At 43.1% G+C, this 22,198-nt stretch overlaps 1 protein-coding gene and 4 long non-coding RNA genes across 7 annotated transcripts in view; 2 read left to right on the top strand and 3 right to left on the bottom strand.

Annotated features, from left to right (window-relative positions):
* The window catches only part of PRSS12 (serine protease 12), a 59,796-nt gene extending 52,815 nt beyond the window's left edge, over nt 1-6,981 (top strand). The window contains exons 12-13 of the mRNA XM_079990212.1: nt 3,976-4,256; nt 5,050-6,981. Of these exons, the coding sequence (XP_079846338.1) occupies nt 3,976-4,256; nt 5,050-5,357 (589 nt within the window). The 3' untranslated portion in view covers nt 5,358-6,981. The remainder of the gene's footprint in view (nt 1-3,975; nt 4,257-5,049) is intronic.
* LOC307223948 lies at nt 39-1,063 on the bottom strand. Its single transcript, XR_013842343.1, has 2 exons — nt 962-1,063; nt 39-913 (listed from the first exon to the last, which is right to left on the bottom strand). It is a non-coding gene; the product is annotated as an uncharacterized lncRNA (long non-coding RNA).
* LOC307223953 lies at nt 6,074-9,789 on the bottom strand. Its single transcript, XR_013842348.1, has 2 exons — nt 8,965-9,789; nt 6,074-7,378 (listed from the first exon to the last, which is right to left on the bottom strand). It is a non-coding gene; the product is annotated as an uncharacterized lncRNA (long non-coding RNA).
* Nucleotides 9,790-10,074: 285 nt separating this feature from the next.
* LOC307223939 lies at nt 10,075-11,701 on the bottom strand. The gene is made up of 2 exons (XR_013842333.1): nt 11,382-11,701; nt 10,075-10,425 (listed from the first exon to the last, which is right to left on the bottom strand). It is a non-coding gene; the product is annotated as an uncharacterized lncRNA (long non-coding RNA).
* Nucleotides 11,702-11,811: 110 nt separating this feature from the next.
* LOC307223928 overlaps nt 11,812-22,198 on the top strand; it is a 29,511-nt gene continuing 19,124 nt past the window's right edge. For 2 of the 3 annotated variants that reach the window (XR_013842309.1, XR_013842310.1), the window contains exons 1-3: nt 11,812-12,035; nt 14,568-14,722; nt 17,630-17,697. This is a non-coding gene — a long non-coding RNA (uncharacterized lncRNA). Of the gene's footprint in view, nt 12,036-14,567; nt 14,723-17,353; nt 17,496-17,629; nt 18,874-22,198 lie in introns of those variants that run through there. The other variant, XR_013842311.1, reaches the window with a different exon arrangement.

Genomic DNA, 22,198 nt, shown 5'->3' with positions numbered 1-22,198 from the left:
CAGGCTCAGTATTGTAGCTTAAATGAATCAATAATAAAAAATGAATCAATAATTTTATTAGTATTACAATGCTTCATTTAAGGCATATAGAAAATATCATTTTGAAAATTGCAGAAAATTAACTAACTTTCAGCAGTGAAATACAGTAGGGAATAATGCATAATAATGACACAATTCATTATAATTTAATTAGTTCACAAGCTAACAGATGTATTTACAAAGCAAGCAACCAGTTACACAGCACAACAGAAACGCCAGGTTCTCCAGGTACTAAGCATTTTGAAATAAAGTTGATCATTGCCAGTCCAGGACAGTATATATTGTGCCTTTCAACTGGGCAAAAGCTTGTGACCAGCTGACTCAGTTACAAAGTCCATGGTAAGTTCAAGCAACTCATGTGTGGGCAGCCCTGTGGAGGATGGCGGAGCTCAGCATCCTGCCTTCTAAACAGATCCTGTTCTCAACCTGATTTAGATTTTGAAATTCCCTTAACAGTCAACAACATTGGGGTTAAAAAAAGAGTAATTGTTTTCTTGCTTCTAGTGCATATAAAACTACCTTGTAGGTAACAAACGTGTCTACATTGGCCAGTAGAAATATCTAAAATGTATTTTAACATAGCCTCCCTTCCGCACCCACTCCCTGTCCAAATTCAGAGGATCAGAAATAAAGTGGAAGTTGATGTAGTAGTTTTAAATACCGGTAACTTAAGCATAGATCACAAATTATGTGTGAAGTGGATCTACTGTACAAGCATGATATGTAGCCTAGATATCTTAAAAGCTTCGTTATAGTACAGCATCATTCAAGCTTGACTGAGATGAATAGAACTTCCTCTTAAAATGACGAAAAGTCACTAAATATGTAGAGTAAAGAGAGACAAATTTAACAGCAAGTTTCTCTAGCTGCATTGCTATTGGATGAGCCTGAAGAGATATTACAACAGTGCAGGGATTCTTACAGTTTCTACCCTCGGGACCCACTTGAGAAAGTTGAGACTGTGGTGCAAGGGCTGAGCCAGTTGCAAAATGTTGGCAGATGCAGGCAAAGTTTGGCATAATCAAGCAAGTACTCAATCATAGCAAGTACTGACACCATTTTCTACCAATATCAAATTCACCTTTGGAAATTGTTAAGTTTCTTTCCCACAGCGTTTTTCTTTGTAGCAATGAGTTCCATAGCTCAGCTCTTGCAACTTCCTGTAGGGCAATTGTGTGTTTCACAGTGATGGTTATTATCAGTCTGTCAATGACTACTTAATACAAGAAGTCCTCAGAGGAGGCTGTATGCATGCATACAGTAGTGCTTATGTTTACAATAGTTTAAAGAGGGCTGTAAAAATTGGCTAAGGGACTGGTAACTTCAGCCAAATTGTTATCTTCTTAGTATATAATCTCACCCGCTGAAGAGGTGATGTGGGAAGTGGAATTCGACAGGGAACCTAATCTGTTCCTGTATCAGGATGCTTTTTAAACTCCATTTATACATCTGCTCTGTGAATAATCTGCTGCATGGTAGAGCAAGTACACATAAAACGCTCTGCAGCCTTTACTTTTCGGCTTTCTTCCTAAATTAGTGTGAATTCACCGCAAAAGAACAACTGTGCTATCCCAGCTTACACATGTGGTGCTGTTTCAGGACATTGCATTGACAGAAAGCACCTTAGCTAGGCCAGATACTGAAAAAGAACTACAGTGGTACCTCGGGTTAAGAACTTAATTCATTCTGGAGGTCTGTTCTTAACCTGAAGCACCACTTTAGCTAATGGGGCCTCCTGCTGCCACTGTGCCACCAGAGCACGATTTCTGTTCTCATCCTGAAGCAAAGTTCTTAACCCATGGTAATATTTCTGGGTTAGCGGAGTCTGTAACCTGAAGCGTATGTAACTCGAGGTATCACTGTACAACGAATTTCCAGCACTGAGGAGCTCATGTAGGACCCATACTCTGGAGTTTCAAAATTCTGCAGCACTTAGGTCACACAATATTATTTGCGTATTCTCACACAAGCATACACACAAATGTCTCCCAATCTGTCCTAGTCATTTGTCACCCAAAATCTGCCAAATTATACAAAATGTAATCTGTTCTATACAGCAGCGTAGCTAGCCGCTAAGGCAGATGTAAACCGCACGATGCCTTTTCGGGCAGCGCAGAGCTTGCAGTGCAGTCTGTCCACTGCCTCTCCCTCAGCTGTTTTGGGCAGTGCGGAGACGCATGGCTCGGGCACACTGCAGGCCCCGTGGTAAGTGCAACCCCCCACGGTGTGGCGCCCACTGTGCCTTGCCCCTCCCCCCCCAGCTATGCCTCTGGTTCTATATATCTGTATCCAAAAGGCTGCCTCTATTTTACAGATTTTTCCAAACTGCAAATGGTAAATATACCTTTGCTTTATGGGAAACGATAGCCTAGTGGGGAATTTTTTATTGACTAGTGCAGGAAACAAAATCGGTTTACTTGTCCACATATAGGTAATTTCAACGAAAGCTTTTTGCTGCATCATTAAGTACTGAAGCTTAATTCAGCTCTTCATGTATTCATTACTGTGAACAACTATCCTTCATTCTTCAAAGAAGATCGAAGCAAAGCCACAAGCATTGTCAGAAGGGAGACAAGCCACCTCTTTGCTGTGGGTGTCAGAACACATCATTTGTGATTGAGTTGTGACATTTTCAAATTAAGTCAAAGTATTCTATTGATTTCTCTCATTCAGATGGTAGAGTTCCTACAAGTAAATTAATGTCAAGATTCTAGGCAGGTCACTGGAAAACACATTTCCATAGTATTTGAAGCTTAGTCACACCACTATTGATATGAAATTATTTCTTAAATTGTAACAGCCAGCACAGAAACCTTAAATATACAATATGGTAAGATTCATAAATGCATACCAATGAATACTTAGCTTATCATTCTCAAAATTGTCGTTCTTATGTGAAAAAATAATTTTAGAACAACTTTCTAAATAGTTGGAGAGAACACTGAGTATCAGAAGTTAGAAATTTCATTGCAAATGAACTTAGGAAATGTGTTTTCCCTCCCTTCATATTATATATCAGGAATACAAATCTCAAACTGGAAAATCAATTTTATTGGGGCAGCAATGCTATTTTTACCTTTAGCTCAGCTGCTTAGATTAAGTCACAAGGACTCCCATGAATGATAGCCACAATTTAGATATATGCGAGTATGCTGTGTGAAGGATTTTTATCTTTCTGAAATATCAATGATTCTACAAGTCCTTGCTGCCCTTCACACCATCCTGTGAGCAAACTGTATTTATGAACCTTTTTTTAAAGTTGTCAACATAATTTTTGAATCTTTTTTCTTAAAATGCCTTTGTTTCAACTCAGAAGATAAATCCTGAAAACAATCTTCATTGACCAGTTAGGAAAACGACACTATTTTTCCTATGGGAAAAACGTGTTCATGTTTTGTTTTTTGTTTTTTTTTAAAAAAATAGTATAATTAAAATACAATTTGTGGGGAGTGGGTGTTCATGATAACGAGGGTCGATTTTTCCATAATGCACTTTTTATTATTTAACATCAGCTGCATTTTTCCATTTGAATTTCCAGACAAAGGAAATACAGGGGGATTTGCAAGAGAACTATACAAAATATTAGTGTTGGAAAAGGGTTTTCTGTCATGTGCCCCCATTGTTCTTTTCCTCAGTGCTAGATAACATCCAAAACATGCAAACTCTTTAAAGCACATACAATGATGTATTTATTATTGGAGTTCTTAATCCTGTAAAACAGTTTTCTTTAGTCAAAACAGACTGGACTGATTAAATAAATTGACCGTAGTTGACCAGGCCTCTGTGTTTACAGTAGCTGAAACTACTACTAAATTGTAGAGGCGCTTTTTGGTGGGGCGGGGATTTTACAAAAACCTTGAATCTTTAATGAAACTTCCCCAGTGTCTTACTAGAGAAGATCAGTCCAAAGGTGATAGCTTATTTTCTTCTTCTTAGATATGGCAATAATACTCGGAGCTATGTGGTGCGTGTTGGAGACTACCACACATTAGTGCCCGAGGAGTACGAGGAAGAAATTGGAGTACAAGAGATTGTGCAACACAAAGAATATAGGCCTGATAGCAGTGATTATGACATTGCACTGGTGAGGCTGCAAGGACCCGAAGAGCAGTGCGCTCGCTTTAGCACCCATGTCTTGCCTGCTTGTTTGCCACTCAGACGAGAGAGGCCACAGAAAACTGCTCCCAATTGTTACATTACTGGATGGGGTGACACAGGTAAGGATTGCTTTTACAGCACAAAATCATTTTTTCCTTACTATGGTAAAGTAGACTTCTTGTCATAACTCATCTACGGGATGAGATAAAAAAATTAAAATTTTAGATTTAAACTTAAGTTTTGATCATTCAACAAGTATACAAAATATAAAGAAAACTGGATGACATGAGGTAAAAAAAGTGGATCAAGTAGATCACTTGATATGGAATAACCCAGCTAGTAAAAGCTTTTCAGACAGGTCTGCCTGCATTTTTGCTTGTTATACCAACTTCTGTTGTTCCTTAGATATGACAGGTGCTATTTTTTCTATTCTAATGGTGCTCAGTGTGTTGCAGTAGATTGTCTAAAATTATTATGCTGTATCCCACCTTGGCAACTTCTGGTTTAATGGAGTTGCTTGCACAAGTCTCAGTCAAGTATTCCCGCACAGCATTTTAAAATACTGCAAAAAGTTGCCTTCTATTGCTAGTGAGGTGGCTTGGGAGAGATAAATTAAAGGTATGGGTTCCATTGCATCCACATACTCTTTTATTATAGTTTTTGTCCAATTTTTTCTATAGAAAGATGGCCAGCAATAACCTAATATAGTTTTGCGGTATCTCCCTCCAAAAAAAAAAAAAAAAACAAAAACCCTTGTCAATCACAAAGACCCTCCTAATTAGTGTGAAAACAATGCTACGTGGCAGTTGACTGGCATAGGAAGAACATGTCTGGAAGGAATGCAGAAGACTCCATTTTTTCTAACACACATTTCACATTCACTATGTCAAAGTCTGTATTTTTCTACCACAGGAAGAGCTTACTCAAGAACATTGCAACAAGCTGCCATCCCTCTGCTTCCTAAAAGAATCTGTGAAGAACGCTATCGGACAAGGTTCACAGGAAGGATGCTCTGTGCTGGTAGCCTCCAAGAGCAGAAGCGTGTGGACAGCTGCCAGGGAGATAGTGGTGGGCCACTCATGTGTGAACGCTCTGGAGAAAGTTGGGTTGTATATGGGGTGACCTCCTGGGGTTATGGCTGTGGAGTCAAAGACTCTCCAGGTGTCTATACCAAAGTTTCCTCTTTTGTACCTTGGATAAGAAGTGTGACCAAACTATGACCATGCTCGCACCACTGACCACTAACAGCACAGTCAGTACAAAGCTGTACACATTTTTCTGTGTATGCTTATTTTGTTGGATAATATGGTAGTTCATCTTACAAGTAATGTTGACTTACATTGAAACACAGGGGGAAGTAATATTTATTGTGTCCCCCTCATCAATGAAATCCCCAACGAATAGCACATTTAAATAATTGCACAAATAGTTCTCGATATACATATGAACATGACCTGTCCTATTTAAATGTGTAAAGTGGTAAAAGATCAATGCGCAATATCCATATACAAGATTTTATGAGAATACACTTTTTAGACAGACTAAAATAAAAATTCACTGATTTACACTCATCACATTGGCTTGTAATATATATAGCAGACAGGCCCAAATTTTTGTACTCATTTGTAAGAGCTTTTCTTTTTGTTTTTCTGCAAGGCTTCAGACACACTAGATTGTGCTTACTACTAGCTTTCCATTAGATTTACATGACCTAGTACTAGTACTAAGGCTTTCTTTTCAGACAATAAATCCTTCCATGATTCCTTTGCATGAGGCTATAGAAAAGATTTCATGACTCAAACCACTATGTAACACCCAGAATGGACTTTAAAGATACAAAGAATCAATTTTACTTCAACCCGAGTTTCAAGTTTAATTATAAAATAGGAAACTGCATTATTTATGAACTGTAAGACTCTATAACCATTTAAGTTTCTGTTCCAATTGAATTTTTAAAAATGTTTTTAAAGATATAGCAATAACTATGTCAAGAGGGTGATTGGTAGTTCTCAATCAACTGGTTATATACCGTACCTGTGAAGATTGGTGTCTTTCGTTCACAAAATTCCTAATTGCAATGTGTCGGCCTTTGGGTGCTTCCTAGTTATGATAGGTGTGCATTTATGTACTCAGTGATGTTTCTACATGTATGGGTATGTTTTGTTGCATTTTTTACCTAATACCTCAAGATCATTTGAAAAACACATGGATTTGAAAAGAACCCAGATGACTGGTTTATATGGGAAGAATGTCAATGCAATAAATGTAAAAATCCCCAAGAAAAACATTTGGTCCTGTATGGCAAAGTATACAAATGTGGCAAAGAGCTATGCCTAACTTAAACATAACTTTTGTGCTCTATATGGATACTTCTCCATTTATAGAGCTTTCTGTAACTTTCCACTTGGTACTTGATTTTATGTTAGGCAGCCTTCACCCTTATGAAACAAAGCAGTTCTTTAATGAAATGTAAACTGCTAAATTGATTTTTTTTCATAAACAATAGCCGCCTAAGCACAGGGGCTGGGAGAGGTCTTCTAAAAGTATGTTGGACATTCAAGGTGCTAGGCTATTTTTCCCTTTTCAAAACTATGTTATATTAGTTAAATCATTTTTACTAGAAATGTGATTTGAAAACTTCCTAAGTTCAACATTTTGTTTTAAACTCGGCTGACTTTACTTATCAAGCAATTTCAGTATGTCTAAGCATTTAGCAGTACAGTACACTCAAAAACTTATCTAGAAAGTATGGTTTTCAATCTTATTGAAGTCTTTGTCACAATTTTATATTTTGATCAAAGCCATAAAACATAACTTGCACAATAAAACCTGCCATTTATTGAAGTCTGTTATAAGCTTAAAAAAGTGAAGATTTCACTTTTAAGATATAGATCTCAACATGCACCTACATTTGTTTTAAGTGTCAAATAGGCAAGAATCTCAAACATGCTTCTTGTGTTTGTCCTAGGAACAAGCAGCTAACTGTGGCCATCATTTCTCTGTATGTCCATTTGAAATCTCATTAACCTTTTGTCCTTTCGTTTCTTTAATGCTTTTGATACAGCTCTTCTAATCTTCCCCACCCAAATAAGGGAAGTCACCTATCAAACAAAAAACTAAACTTTTCATAGGCTATTCTGTAATTTGTAAGGTTTTCACTTGGACACATGCAAAGATGCACGTGCTTGCTTCATCTTTTAGTGCTTTCCCAAGTCACAACAGTATTTGTAGAAGACTAAAGCTTTCAAAGTACCGTATTTTTCGCTCTATAACACGCACCTGACCATAACACGCACATCCTTTTTAGAGGAGGAAAACAAGGGAAAAAACATTCTGAATGAAACAGTGGATGTATCATTTTTGTGCTTCATGCTGTGGCCACAGACATGTGATCTGATGGTGAATTTGGGGTGACCCAATGCAAAAATCCTGAGAATCCATGTAGATCCATGCTTTGTAACCACATTTTTGCACCATTGCAGCCCCAGGCAACAGTGGGTGCGTGATTTTTGGGAGGCAGGCTGTAGCCATGTACATGCTATGTGCTCTGATGGTGATTTGGGCTGACCCAATGCAAAGATCCTGAGGATCCATGTGGATCCATGCTTTGTAACCACGTTTTTGCACCATTGCAGCCCCAGGCAACAGTGGGTACGTGATTTTTGGGGGGCAGGCTGTAGCCATGGACATGCTATGTGATCTGATGGTGAATGCAAAGATCCCAGTGCAAAGATCCTGAGGATCCATGTGGATCCATGCTTTGTAACCACGTTTTTGCACCATTGCAGCCCTGTTTTTGCATCAGATCATTGCTATGTGATCTGATGGTGAATTTGGGGTGACCCAATGCAAAGACGCAGGTGGCGCTGTGGGTTAAAGCCTCAGCGCCTAGGGCTTGCCGATCGAAAGGTCGGCGGTTCGAATCCCTGCGGCGGGGTGCGCTCCCGCTGCTCGGTCCCAGCGCCTGCCAACCTAGCAGTTCGAAAGCACCTCCGGGTGCAAGTAGATAAATAGGGACCGCTTACCAGCGGGAAGGTAAACGGCGTTTCCCTGTGCGGCTCTGGCTCTGGCCAGAGCAGCGATGTCACGCTGGCCACGTGACCCGGAAGTGTCTCCGGACAGCGCTGGCCCCTGGCCTCTTAAGTGAGATGGGCGCACAACCCCAGAGTCTGTCAAGACTGGCCCGTACGGGCAGGGGTACCTTTACCTTTGCCTAATGCAAAGATCCTGAGGATCCATGTGGATCCGTGCTTTGTAACCACGTTTTAAGTGGGGAGGGAAGGAAAAATATAGAAGGGACAAGGAGCACGAGAGGGGTGTGCGGAGAAGCAGCTGGCTAAGAATGCAGGAGAGGGGTTTAAAGGAGGGGGGGAAGGAAGGCAAAAGTCCACCCACCCACTCAAGCCAGCCCTCTCTCTCTCTCTCATCTGCATGTTTTCCGCTGCCTGCCGAGTCCCCAGACACAGCAACAGCAGCAGCAGCAGCAGCACCACCACCGGAGCAGGGACGCTCTGCTTTCCTCTCTACTTGCCTGGAGGGGAGGGGATTTCACTGCTCTTTGTTCCATCTGAGCAAACAGCAACCGAAACAGAACAGGGTGGGCAGTAAGACCCTGAGGCAGAATGCAGGAAAGCAGCAGCCTCCTCTCCTCCGTGAAGGCGCAATATGATTTTTGCCATGCACTTGGGACAAACGGCTCCAGGGACCACACATTCGCTCTATAACACGCACAGACATTTCCCCTTACTTTTTAGGAGAAAAAATCTGCGTGTTATAGAGGGAAAAATACGGTAATTTTAATTAAAACACAAGGTATGTGTTATGTACTGTGATTCTATCCCTTTAAAGGGACCCAAGTATGTACAAGGATGCAATTAACTTAAGGAAATGCAAGAGCTGCTATCAGGGCAAATCACAGATATCAAAGCCCACTTTTAATTTATGTAGCCCATAGTACAGTGGTACCTCGGGTTAAGAACTTAAATCGTTCTGGAGGTCTGTTCTTAACCTGAAGAACCACTTTAGCTAATGGGGCCTCCTGCTGCACGATTTCTGTTCTCATCCTGAAGCAAAGTTCTTAACCCGAGGTAATATTTCTGGGTTAGCAGAGTCTGTAACCTGAAGCGTATGTAACCGGAGGTACCACTGTATCTTGTGCTAACATTTCCCCATTTCAACACCACCACCACCCCCTTGTGGACAAATTGAAATGTATGTAACCTATAGAAATTACAGGCAATCCATTTCAGCTCACAAGCCAGATTTGTCTTTCACTTTTAGCTGCCTGGAGGTCACCTGCTCCATCAAAAATACTCCATCCTTACTTTGTTGTGCCTAGAACACTTTCAAAACACTAGTGTGATGTTATCTCTCCTTTCATTCAAATTAACACTCCGAACTCTGTTTCTACAGGGCAGCCAACATGGTGCCCTCCAAATATTACTCCAACATTCACCCCGTCCATGCTGGCTAAGGCAGAGGGAAGATCCATTCCCCCTTTTCTCATCTGTTAAATTTTAAATGGTAAAATTATTTGGGGGAAAAGGTCAAATGACAAATTCTGCATGGCAGATTACAGAGTAAATGAGGTGAGGCCCCTGTCCCAAGGAAGTAAGTAGAGACAGATAAAAGGAGAAAACATTCAACTGTTTGTAGGCTACAGATAGGTAGCCGTGTTGGTCTGCCATAGTCAAAACAAAATAAAAAAATTCCTTCCAGTAGCACCTTAAAGGTGCTACTGGAAGGAATTTTTTTATTTTGTTTGTAGGCTGTTACACTATGGCACAGGAATATTTTTTTCAAATGACTTCAATGAAAAGTGCCTTTGAGATTCCTATTTTGTAAAGCACCACACACACTGATGCATTTGCAACACCTACTTAAGTTTTTGTGATCAGCCAGGTTAAAACCAAGCAACTGAATTGGGAAAACAGTAAATAACTGCAAACAATTTTAATTTTATTGTATCAAAACCACAACATAAGGCAATATATACACATAAAAATACAAACTGAGGAGGCACTTTCCTCAATTTACTCCACAGAAGTTAAAGTGCCTTTACAAAGCAAACAAATCTTATACATTAATTTCAATTATTTAAACTGCACTCACTTGTAATATTTACAGCTTATATTAGCTTTGTTTCAGGCACTAAAGTTATTTGTTTTCATTGCTGTAACACTGTTGAGAACAAAAATTTCATGACTACCCTGTTAACACACTTTTAGCAGAAGCATGTGCCACTTCCACTGCCCATCTTCAAACTCAAGAGTAGCAAGCACATATATCCTGCAAAAAGAAAAAAAGGATGCTAAGTTTTATAGCCCATCAAGATTTTGTTATCACAACTCATTTTTAAAGAGGAAGGAAATTATTAAGTTAGTTTATGTATAAAAGTAATTTAGTGCAATCAAGTTGTATTTAAATATTTTTCTGCAAATAGCACTGCAAAAGACTAAGCATCTGGTCAAATGCCAAGGATACTAATTAAAGATGTCATGCATGCCTTCTTAGTTATCAGCTCTAATTTCAAGCGCACTTTCACAGAATGTGCTGGTTTTGAAGAGGGCTTTTGGAGTAACATTGGAAGAATGACCTTGACGCTTGTAAGAGCCTAATTCCAATTAAAAACCCAAAGCCAGTTCAGTTAAAAGAGAAAGGAGGCTCCCTAACAGGAGCTTAACTGCCAAAAACAGATTCAAGGAGGCTCAATACGACCGGTGTTTAGGCCACAAGGTCACCCCCAAGCAAGGCCTTACTAAATATTACCCAATATTATCCTTGAAGCTTTCAGCAGTTTGCAATAATTACCAAAAAAACTTAATATCACAACTGTGGGTAGCTTCAAAGCAGGCCACATTTGAACACTGACAAGGGGCTGATGGGATAAGTCTTTTTATGAAGGCGACCCTCCCCCTCCCCATTCCAGGCGACGATCCCTCAGCGCGGGCCGAGAAGGCCTGCCCCTCCCGAAGGAACGCTGTTACTTGCCCTAGTCAGAGTCTCGCCCCAATTAAATGGCGCGAGCTATGCCAAGGGGCAAGGTGACCGCTTGCTCTACCATGAGTAGGAAGGGATGCTGCCACGCTGGCAGGTCCCATGGAAGCATGGAGTTGGTCCCCGCCCCCACTCTGTACCCGGCAGCCCCAGCGGGCGCACGAGGCGCCAGTTACTTAGCATTTGAAAATGACGCGCAAAAAGGCGACCCGCAGGATTCCCTTCCGAAGCAAAGTAAGTTGTGCTACCTGTAGGCGCGCCTGGCGAAGTCTTCCTGTTCGGCGTCGCTGGGACTCCCCTCCCCCTCCCGAAACAACAGCCTCCTTTTACGCCCCCCCGACAGTTACGGCGCATGCGCGCTAGATGCCCTTCGCTCTCCTGAGGCAACTTATGCTCCGAGACGAAGGGACGCTTCTCTTGCTAAAAGCACGCTCGCTGGTTACAGGCGCGTACTCAGGAGAAACAACTACTAGCCTTGCGCGGGAAAAGAAGCATCCCCTCCGCTTCTCTTCCCTTTCCCCACCCTCGCCTAGGCCCAGGCCTCCAACTAAAGCCCAACCGCCGTCTCCAGAGCGCATTCGAAAAGGAAGAGGCGCACGCCTCGCGAGAGATTTTATAATGGGAGGAGGCCACGCCCACTTCTCAGGCACGAGGAGGGGGCTCGAGGGCCGGGCCAGTTGAGTCGTTGGTGCGAGGCGCGCGTGCGCGCCGCCTCCCGCTTTGGGTTGGGCGAGGTTTCAGTCTCTCAAGTGCGCTTCGCGGAAGTGTGTACCTTTCAAGCAAGCGAGGCCGCCGCCTGCGACACGGTTTAAATTGGCAGACTAGTACTTGCATTGAGCTCTCTGAAACTACATGAATAAACTTAGTGGGGCTGAGGCCAGGCGCCTCCACTTACACAGAAGGTAGGCTAGTTTATGGGGGAGCTGCTGTTAACCTACACAGCAGTCGTTATCGCGAAAGCAACGTGTGAGTGGGTTATACGTGTATCGCAGTTGGTGGGCAGCCGCCTGTTAGTAGTTCTGAATTGATTTGGAACAAATCGTGAAGTTACCTGTGAATTGATGCCTTCACAGAAGAGTTTTTACTGGTTTCCAAAGTAGTTCCCAGTAACGAATCGGAGACAGACAACGTACAGTATTCGTTTTAAAAAGGTAAAGGTAAAGGTACCCCTGCCCGTACGGGCCAGTCTTGACAGACTCTGGGGTTGTGCGCCCATCTCACTTAAGAGGCCAGGGGCCAGCGCTGTCCGGAGACACTTCCGGGTCACATGGCCAGCGTGACATCGCTGCTCTGGCCAGAGCCAGAGCCAGAGCCGCACACGGAAACACCGTTTACCTTCCCGCTGGTAAGCGGTCCCTATTTATCTACTTGCACCCGGAGGTGCTTTCGAACTGCTAGGTTGGCAGGCGCTGGGACCGAGCAGCGGGAGCGCACCCCGCCGCAGGGATTCGAACCGCCGACCTTTCGATCGGCAAGCCCTAGGCGCTGAGGCTTTAACCCACAGCGCCACCTGCGTCCCAGTATTCGTTTTACTGTGCAGCGAATTAAGCAAAGCACATCGAGCCCCGTGAACCCGTTTCTGGGGTGGGGCGGGGAAACCATGATCTTTGTGTGTGATGTAATATCCTAGTCAAGAGAAACATTAAAAAACAGCAGCGATCCTTTCGGGATACTGTATACATTTAAACAAATAAACAATGATTGATGGATGCTCCTGTGCTTTTCATTCAATCTGCCGAACTCGGAAAACTTAAAAACACTGATACGTAGTAGGAAATAAATTAGGCCACTGGGTGGTGCTTTTGCTTCATAGCTTTGACCTAATTTTGAGGGGAAAGGTTTACATATTTAAATAATGCAGTTACTTTTATGTATTAACTGCCTGTAATTATGCATATATTCCATATGCAGTAATCAATAATTACAATTTTTTTGCTAGTGCACCAAACCTGCTGCCCCAGCCTCCAGCAAGGGCATTCCAGAATGGGCATCACTGCTTGAAGGAGAGAGTTGCTAGTTGGGCATCCCTGCTTGAAAGTGCCCAGAGCACCTTTATGCAGGAACATCCAACATCCTCCCTTGCTGGAGGGAAGGAAAATAGCAGTTTGGGTGCAAGTGAGTAGAGAGTCCCTGTTTGAAGTGGGCCTTCAGGTAGGGAAGTCCAACAGGCACATTCTGCTTGCCCGCCTTTACTGTACTGAGGAGCAGCAGGAAAGGATTGCCAGTTGAGTCCTATGAGGTTAAGACTCTCCAGGTGCCTTTTGGCTGTGCAACTGCCAAACATCTTCCAACTTTCCTCGTATTTGAGGATCTCTGTCTACCTCTGCAGCTTCAGATTTGGAAGGTTTAGCACCTGACTGTGCTCTTCAGAGGGAGGTACTATAGTCATTAGCTGGGAGTTGGGCTAGATGATGCTTCAATTCTTCCAACTCTATAGTTATGATTCTATGATTCATCAAGCTGAGCAGAATTATTGAAAATAGTGATGCCTTTTATTACTACAAAAATGTTCCATCTTTGCAAATCAGTTGTTGAGACTGATGCTGTCATTAGTATACAAATCAATCCAAATTTATATGTCTTCCCATTAGAATTTTGAGCAGTGTGTGTATTCCCCAAAGGCAAAGAGAGACTTGATGTGCATATATGCTTTCTAGAATGTTGGCTTGTGACCCAAGTGCTTTAATAACAGGACTGATCATTATTGTTTGTAGAGGCTTTCTGAAAAGTTGATGAGCAGTAGGGATGGTTTCAGTTTCTGCTTTCATTCCAATTGATACTGGAAGCATTGCACTGTAACCAGAATTTTAAAGCTTTGTTCTGTACTTGTAGTCACATTAAGTGCTGCTGCAGACAAGCTATAATCTCTGCAGTTACACATATAATGTACAGTGGTATCTCGGGTTACATACGCTTCAGGTTACGTACGCTTCAGGTTACAGACTCCACTAACCCAGAAATAGTGCTTCAGGTTAAGAAATTTGCTTCAGGATAAGAACAGAAATCGTGCTCAAGCAGCGCGGCAGCAGGAGGCCCCATTAGCTAAAGTGGTACTTCAGGTTAAGAACAGTTTCAGGTTAAGAACTGACCTCCGGAACTAATTAAGTACTTAACCCGAGGTACCACTGTAGATGGTTTTAGGTATTGTTGTTTGTCTCTACTTAAAGCCAAACAGTTTATTCAAGTTTTTATTTTTTGCTTTTAAAATAAATTGAAGTGAATCCATTAAGATTTCTTAGCCCACTTGATGTTCCAAGAGATACTCCATAGCCTCTGGTATTAATGGTGTTGAAGATTTAGACACAGACTGACTATTGTGACACAAATTTAGAACAAGGAGTATATTGTCATGTATATCTCAAGTTGTTCACTTCATATGTAATAAGCTGCCAGTCAGCTGTAACTGAGGGTTAAGTGCAACTTTTTTTCTGCAGTGTGAGAGGATGCTTAACAGGACATTGTGCTGCCTGACACAGAGCCATTGCTGCTTCCCTGTGAGTCCCACTTCTGCACTGATCACTTCTTCCTTTCATTTTTGTTACTGCTAAAATGTGGATGTGCCAAGGCTCTCCAGCGACTTCCGCTGACAGTATGCTGCTCTCTCTTTTCTTCCCAACCCTATACTGCATATAACACCAATGTCTCAAAACAAATGTAACTGAAGAACCTGAAGAAAGAGATAATGCATGTGCTTTTGAAAACGGGGGAAAATTATTTTGGTTTTTTTAAAGAAGAAAAGGAGTGTGTAGCAGCCCCCAATATTTAAAGAGCCCCCACCCCTATTACATCATTAGAACCAGAACGTAAACCTATGAAACTAGAAAAGAGCACAAAATATCAATGTTTGGTCCAGATCCTAGGTACTGCACCCTCACTAAGAGAGACTTATGGCCTCTAATTCTCTTTATCTTATATGCTGTTTTATTACAACAATGACGACTAGACTACTGATCCTAAAGTGAATAGTTAGTTGCCCAACCACCCGCTCCAGAACCTACTGCTCTCAACTGCCTCACATTCAAACTCCCTTTCAAACCATCATCCAATCATCACTCACCACCAGAATTTCAAAATCTCTCCCCCCCCCCCACAACATTCCCATAATAATTCTGATACAATTACCTTAATAACCCTATTACATTCAATATTGTATATAACCATACTGTTAGAAGCACTTGAGCTTCCCATTCCTGGTTTCTAGGAAATGGAGGTGAGCAAACTGCAGGTTCTCCATCCCTGTTCTATAAAAAGCAGATGTCTTCCCCCAAATGATCCTGGGAATTTAAGTTTGTTAGAGGTTCTGGGGATTGTAGGTCTGTGAGAGGGAAGCCACAATGGCACAGATAATTTCAGGGGAAGTCATGTGCTTTAAAGGCGCATTGAATGCTCTTGAAAACATAGCATCATAGAATTGTAGAGTTGGAAGGGATACCGAGGGTCATCTAGTCCAACCCCCTGCAATGAAGATCTCAACTAGATGATCCATGGCTGATGGCCATCCAAGCGCTGCTTAAAAACCTCCAAGTAAGGCGAGTCACTGCTTCAGGCCCTAAGGGCCTCTGGAGCAGGAGAAAACAGGCTTGCTCCATCCTCCATGCGATAGCCCTTTAGACTTTACTTATTGAAAGGGCTGCATGGTGTGGATCTCATATCAGTGTTATCAGAGTGTAAGCAACACATTTCTCTCTCGCCTTTCTCCACACCATGCAGAATTGCAATGGGCCGGAGTTTGGAGCCCAGCCAGGCTGGCTGTGGGCAGGATTCTTGCATTACTGGGGGTTGGACTAGATCAGTGTTTCCCAACCTTTTTTGGGCAAAGGCACACTTGTTTCATGAAAAAAATCTCGAGGCACACCACCATTAGAAAACGTTTAAAAAATTAACTCTGTGCCTATATTGACTATATATAAAGTAACTCTCTTTAATAGGAATCAAATAAACACAAAGAAAGTATTTTATAATTACTTTATTATGAAATAGTAAGTAAACAGAAATATGAAAAATTATAAAATACTTTATTCAGTGCACCTTTTGTCCCTCTCCTCGAAATGCTCCAACTCAATGTTGCTCCGCGGGCTGGCCATTGGAGAGCCGTGTCGCCCACACCACAGCCCAATACAATATGAACCCTCCCCTCGCAAGCGGCAACCCCTCCACACTCCCCACCTTAAGCCTCCACAGGCGCCCTGCCCAAAGAGATGCCCGCCCGCGCGCAAGGGGATCCTTTACCTCAGCATCCCGCCAAAAAAAAAAAAAAAAGAGGGCGGGAGACTGCGGTCCCTCAGAGGCTGGGCGTTAGGAAGAAGCAGCCGCCTTCATCCAAGCAGGAGCAGCAGCAGCTGTAGCTGTAGTAGCGCCAAGCTGTGCCGGGGACTCCGTGCCCATGAGGGGAGGGAGGGGAGAGAGAGGAGAGGCAGCAGGTCGCCCTCTTAAGTCACGCGCGTGCAGGCACCACCACGCATCCCTTGCGCCCTCTCGCAGAGCCCCTGCTCAGCACCTCCCGCCTCGGGGACGCCCGTCATGAGCCGCTGAGAGGCCGCCAAGCCTCCAGGCTGCTCCCATTCAGCCTTAGGCGCGCGCCCGCCTCGGGGAAAGCGGTGCTGGGAGGCGGAGAGAGAGAGAGAGAGGACGCCGCTGGCCGCGTCCCACCCTCAGTCAGTCGGCTCGGAGCTACTGAGGAGAGGGAGGTGGGGACGACGGCGCGTCTGTTCCACTCGGGGCCAGCGCGCCCCCGCCCCCCTCTCCAGAATCCCCAACTAAATACGATGCGCTAAGGGAGAGGGGAGAACCCACCCACAAAGAGGACGCCTTTCTGCAGGGCGCCTAAGGCCTCTCGCCGCCCGACTCGCCCGCCTCCCTCCCACGGCACACCAGGCAACGTCTCGCGGCACACTAGTGTGCCGCGGAACACCGGTTGGGAAACACTGGACTAGATGACCCTTGGGATACCTTCCAACCCTGCCATGCTATGATTAGGTAAAGGGACCCCTGACCATTAGGTCCAGTCGCGGACAACTCTGGGCTTGTGGCACTCATCTCGCTTTATAGGCCGAGGGAGCCGGCGTACAGCTTCCAGGTCATGACTAAGCCGCTTCTGGCAAACCAGAGCAGTGCACGAAACACTGTTTACCTTCCTGCCGGAGCGGTACCTATTTATCTACTTGCACTTTGACATACTTTCGAACTGCTAGGTTGGCAGAAGCAGGGACCGAGCAACAGGAGCTCACCCCGTCGCGGGGATTCAAACTACCGACCTTCTGATCATAGGAACACTCCCCCCACCAGTGGCTTCCAGCAAGAGCTTGCATCTTCCTTGGGAGAGAGACAGACCAGAACAAAAGGGGGAAAGGCTTAGAGTTCAGGTAGGTGGAAATGCCAATTGAGTGCCCTATACTATAGGAATGCTTCCTTCCCGTGTCCCCCACCCTCATGTGCCAGACTGGTGCTAGCATGGCTGGACGCCAGGCACCTGCTGATTCCTCCATTTTCTGTGCAGGGAGGGAGCCTTTCCCCAACATATACTTTGTTCTGGCCAAATCCATGGAGAGACGTGACGACCCTCAGGTACTGGGGCAGAGGGAAGGAAGGGGTCCTTGTGAAACATGTTTGGGGAATCTGTGACTTCCAGCAAGTGCTTTTCAGAAGCATTGCTCCCTCCAACAGGGGAGGCTGAGCATAACCATCACGGCTAGTTGCCTTTGATAGGCCTCTCCTCCATGCAATTGTCTAGCCCTCTTTGAAAGCCATCCCATCCAAGATGCTCTTGTGGTGCATCTGTTTCTCCTATGCTTCCTTGCTCCTGCAAGGAGATGACTATTGCAAGATACTTTGCTTAACATCTATCCGGGCTGGAAAATATTAAAGAATCGGAGGACTGGTGAGCTTCCCTTGAAGCACAACTGATCAAAGGCAGGCAGATCTGTTAGCATCTTGATAAAGATGTCCAAATGACAAAGGATACTCTCATACCCTGCAAGCGTCTCAGAAAAAGCTCCCAAGCTGATGGAGAAGAGAGAAGTTAAGTGGTCAGTGGGGCTCCAGGTTGCCGTTTCTGGATCCCACTACAACTTCCAAGTTGCCAAATCAATGTGACAACAGTTTTTTCCTCGCACCTCCTCCTCATGATCCCACGTGGGGCCTTCTCAGACATATGCTGTGTCTGAACCAGCAGATCCCACCAAACCAAGTAATCGAGGACCCAGTCAGAAAAGGAGTGTGTGCCGTCATACCAGAAATAAGCCAAATAGGTACTACAAGTCACCCCAGAACTGGCCCTACTGAACACCTTCCAAGATAACAATGCCCACTCACACTAGAACAAGCTCATAACCCACTGACAACATACAATTCAATATGGCTAACTTAACCTGACAACCCCTCTCACCCACGCACAAACAAATCCCACTGCAGCCAGCCAAAGACGATCAACCACACCCTAGGCCACCCCAACCTCTCTCACCACCAAGGAAACATAACAAACAAATAGAAAGAGAACTTCTGTAAGTGATGCTGGCAGAAAAACCCGAAGCATACACTAAATAAAAGAACTGAAGCTTTGCCACCCCAGTACCTCTCTCCTATTCCCCCCCCCCCCCGGGAGGTCCCGAGATTGGAATGTTGGCCCAAAAGAGTAGGAGTGACATTGGCAAATGCTATTTAAAGTTAAATAATAGTAAGTTGTTACAGTTTTAACAACTTACTACTGCTTAAGCAGTACAGTGGTACCTCGGGCTAAGAACCTCGTTCTGGAGGTTCGTTCTTAACCTGAAACTGTTCTTAACCAGAGGTACCACTTTAGCTAATGGGGCCTCCAGCTGCCGCCACGCCGCCAGAGCACGATTTCTGTTCTCATCCTAAAGCAAAGTTCTTAACCAAAAGGAACTATTTCTGGGTTAGCGGAGTCTGTAACCTGAAGCATCTGTAACCCGAGGTACCACTGTATTTGCCATGGCAGAATAATGCCTCATACTAAGGAACAGCCCTTCCTCAGAGTGGAAAATTTAGGGTGGGGGTGCCACTGGAGAGTTCCCATTATTTGCCTTAAGGATTTTGTTCCATTGCACTGTAATAATATAAAAACCTGAACTGCCACACAGATTGTGGGTGAGAATCCCAAACACCAATACTTCAACAAAGATCCTTGGAAATCAGGAATTTGTATGGGAATTGCATGAATGTCTTTGTTGTTGTTTAGTCATTTAGTCGTGTCCGACTCTTCGTGACCCCATGGACCAGAGCACGCCAGGCACTCCTGTCTTCCACTGCCTCCCGCAGGTTGGTCAAACTCATGTTGGTAGCTTCGAGAACACTGTCCAACCATCTCGTCCTCTATTGCCCCTCAATCTTTCCGAACATCAGGGTCTTTTCCAGGGAGTCTTCTCTTCTCATGAGGTGGCCAAAGTATTGGAGCCTCAGCTTCAGGATCTGTCCTTCCAGTGAGCACTTGGGGCTGATTTCCTTAAGAATGGATCGGTTTGATCTTCTTGCAGTCCATGGGAATCTCATGACCCATGAATGTCTTTACTTATGACAATACAATTTGAGCAGGGCTTTTTTGTTGCCAAAATATTATTATAAATAATAATATAAAGAAGGAAGTTAAGAGCAGAGGCCATTAAGATGGACAAAATGTACACAGGCTACATGATTTTGCATGAAAGACCCAGGCCGTGGAGATCAAATAGTAGTAGATCTTCCTCTGTGATATGGACTGCTTCTTTCTGCATGTAAATATCAGTAATAATAATTGCTGGACTGGATACATCCATGAGGCTTTGCTCATTTAACCATCCAGAGGTGGCAGTTCTTCATAGGTACACATAGCTTTATAGGGCTGGAAACTAGTTTTGAGCAGTTTGCCTGTCTAACCATTCATCTGTATTACCCGGCCTACCCTGATCGATAGTGGCTGGGATCTTTCCCAGTATTGTGACCTCAGACCAAAAGTAGATGTTTTTGGAATATAAGCTAAACCAACAGCCAATGAAATGGAGTGGGGGCAAGCTATAACTTGCAGCGTTGTCATGTTTGATTTTACTGGGGAGGTGTTTTCAGCAGCGTCACACAGGTTACAGTGGTATCTTGGTTCTCAAATGGCTTAGTTGTCGAACAAATTGGCTGCCGAATGCGCAAGCCTGGAAGTAAGTGTTCCGGTTTGCCAACATTTTTGGGAAGCTGAACATCCGACGCAGCTTCTGCTAGAGTGCAGGAAGCTTCTGCAGCCAATCGGAAGCCACACCTTGGTTTTTTAACAGTTTCGGGAGTCGAACAGACTCCTGGAATGGATTAAGTTCGAGAACCAAGGTACCACTGTATTTCTTTTAAGTGGAAATGGAGCCTTCTACATGCATTCTGCTACTGAGCTATGGTGCTTTCCTGTGCTGTGCTGTCAAAAACTAAATTGTTTGGAAAACACCAGGCTGTTCTCCCTCTCACTTTTAATAGTGTTAAAATGCTGGGCTTTCTTCAGTATGGTATATCACTGTTCTAAGTAACTTTTATTGACTTCTGTATTGCTTTCCTTTACTGTAATACTATGGATGTGTAACTGTAGCACACTTGAAAAATTCTGCCATGAAAGATAGTAAAATGACAAGGCAGTAAAACAAAGAGCCCCTCGGAATAATGTTATTAACATAGAAACAGCAGGCAACTTCAAAAAAAATCTCTCTGAGGCAGCTGTTTCTATAGTACGTTGTAACTTGATGTCAAACAGTAAAAGAAACTGCATTAGAATAAAGTCACTACAATGTGGAGAGGCTGTTTTTTATCAGAGTTTATTGTTGCACAGCAGAAATCATGCCACTATCAGAATAATGTCTAGTTTTATTTTCTTTTAAAAAATTTGAGAAAAACATTTCTAGCAATTTTCATTCAATGTGAATGAGAAGAATATTACATCTATAAACACTGAAATACCTATTTTATTCTTCCTGAGGAAGCTTCACATTTTCCAGCAATAATAAGGATAATCTGTACAATATATTTTGAAGATTAGTTCCACTCCTCATTTTTTCATGTGTAATACTGGGCAAATACTGCAGCAGAACCATGTGTAACTGCATGGATTGCTTGGTTTACTTCATTGTTTGTTTCCCTTTTTGTGTGTGTACCTTTAATAATGATGTCCTGTAAATAATCACACTGTTGTTGTTTTTACTGACACAACTGTTTCAGATAGCCAACTTTCAAAGTCACTTCCATGAGTTTTCACAAGAACTATGTTAAAGTAAATATGTAAAGATTTATGCTGGAATTTATTCTGGCATTTGTTTGTGCAGTCATTTAAACTAGTGGGAGGTATAAAATGCCTACCTGAATTTTTGGATTCTTCACAGTGCAGTCCTATACATGTGTACTCAAAAGTAGCTCCATTGAGACTTACAGGTAAGTGTGTATAGGATTGCAGCCTAAAACCAGTACTTTGCTTCAGAAGATTGGTTGTGGTTAGCAAACTATCTTTCAAGGACACTTGCCTGCCACTAAAGATCTTTCTTTGAGTAATGCCAAGCTTCTATTTATCAAGCAAAAGTTTGAAAACCAGTAGATTGGAGGAACCTATGACAGGATAAGGAAGAAAGAAAGCACTCTTCTGCAGAGAATCGTTCACAAATGGAAAGGATACTGCATACATGTGGTTGTTCAAGTACAATTGTATATTTGTTCATAAAGTGGTAATGACAGAGATAAATTTTGAGCTCTTGTTATTTCTGTATTGAATAAAGGGGCCATTTGCGCTCAGTTTATTGCTTTACTTAACAAAAAGGTAAGGAGTAGGACTAATGGCTTAAAAGATTTCCTTATCAATGTAGTGCTTCCTAAATTGGGGGCTCCAAGCACATTTCAGCATGTGAGCAGCTTTCCATTAAAATAATTGGGACTGAACAGTGCTTAGCCTTGGCTGGGTGATGCTACATCCAGTAAACGGTAATGAAAATAATGGTGCATAATTACTGTCTTATATTTAATATTTTGATATATTTGGTTAGAGATCTAGCCATTTAGTTTCAAAGCACCCTGAGCCAAATATCAATAGAGTAAACTTGGTTCATAATATTTTCTAGCT

Source organism: Podarcis cretensis (genome assembly GCF_951804945.1).
Source record: "Podarcis cretensis genome assembly, chromosome: 9".
NCBI classification, from domain to species: domain Eukaryota; kingdom Metazoa; phylum Chordata; class Lepidosauria; order Squamata; family Lacertidae; genus Podarcis; species Podarcis cretensis.
Note: the sequence above shows the minus strand (reverse complement) of the source record. Positions and strands in the feature narration are given on the sequence as shown.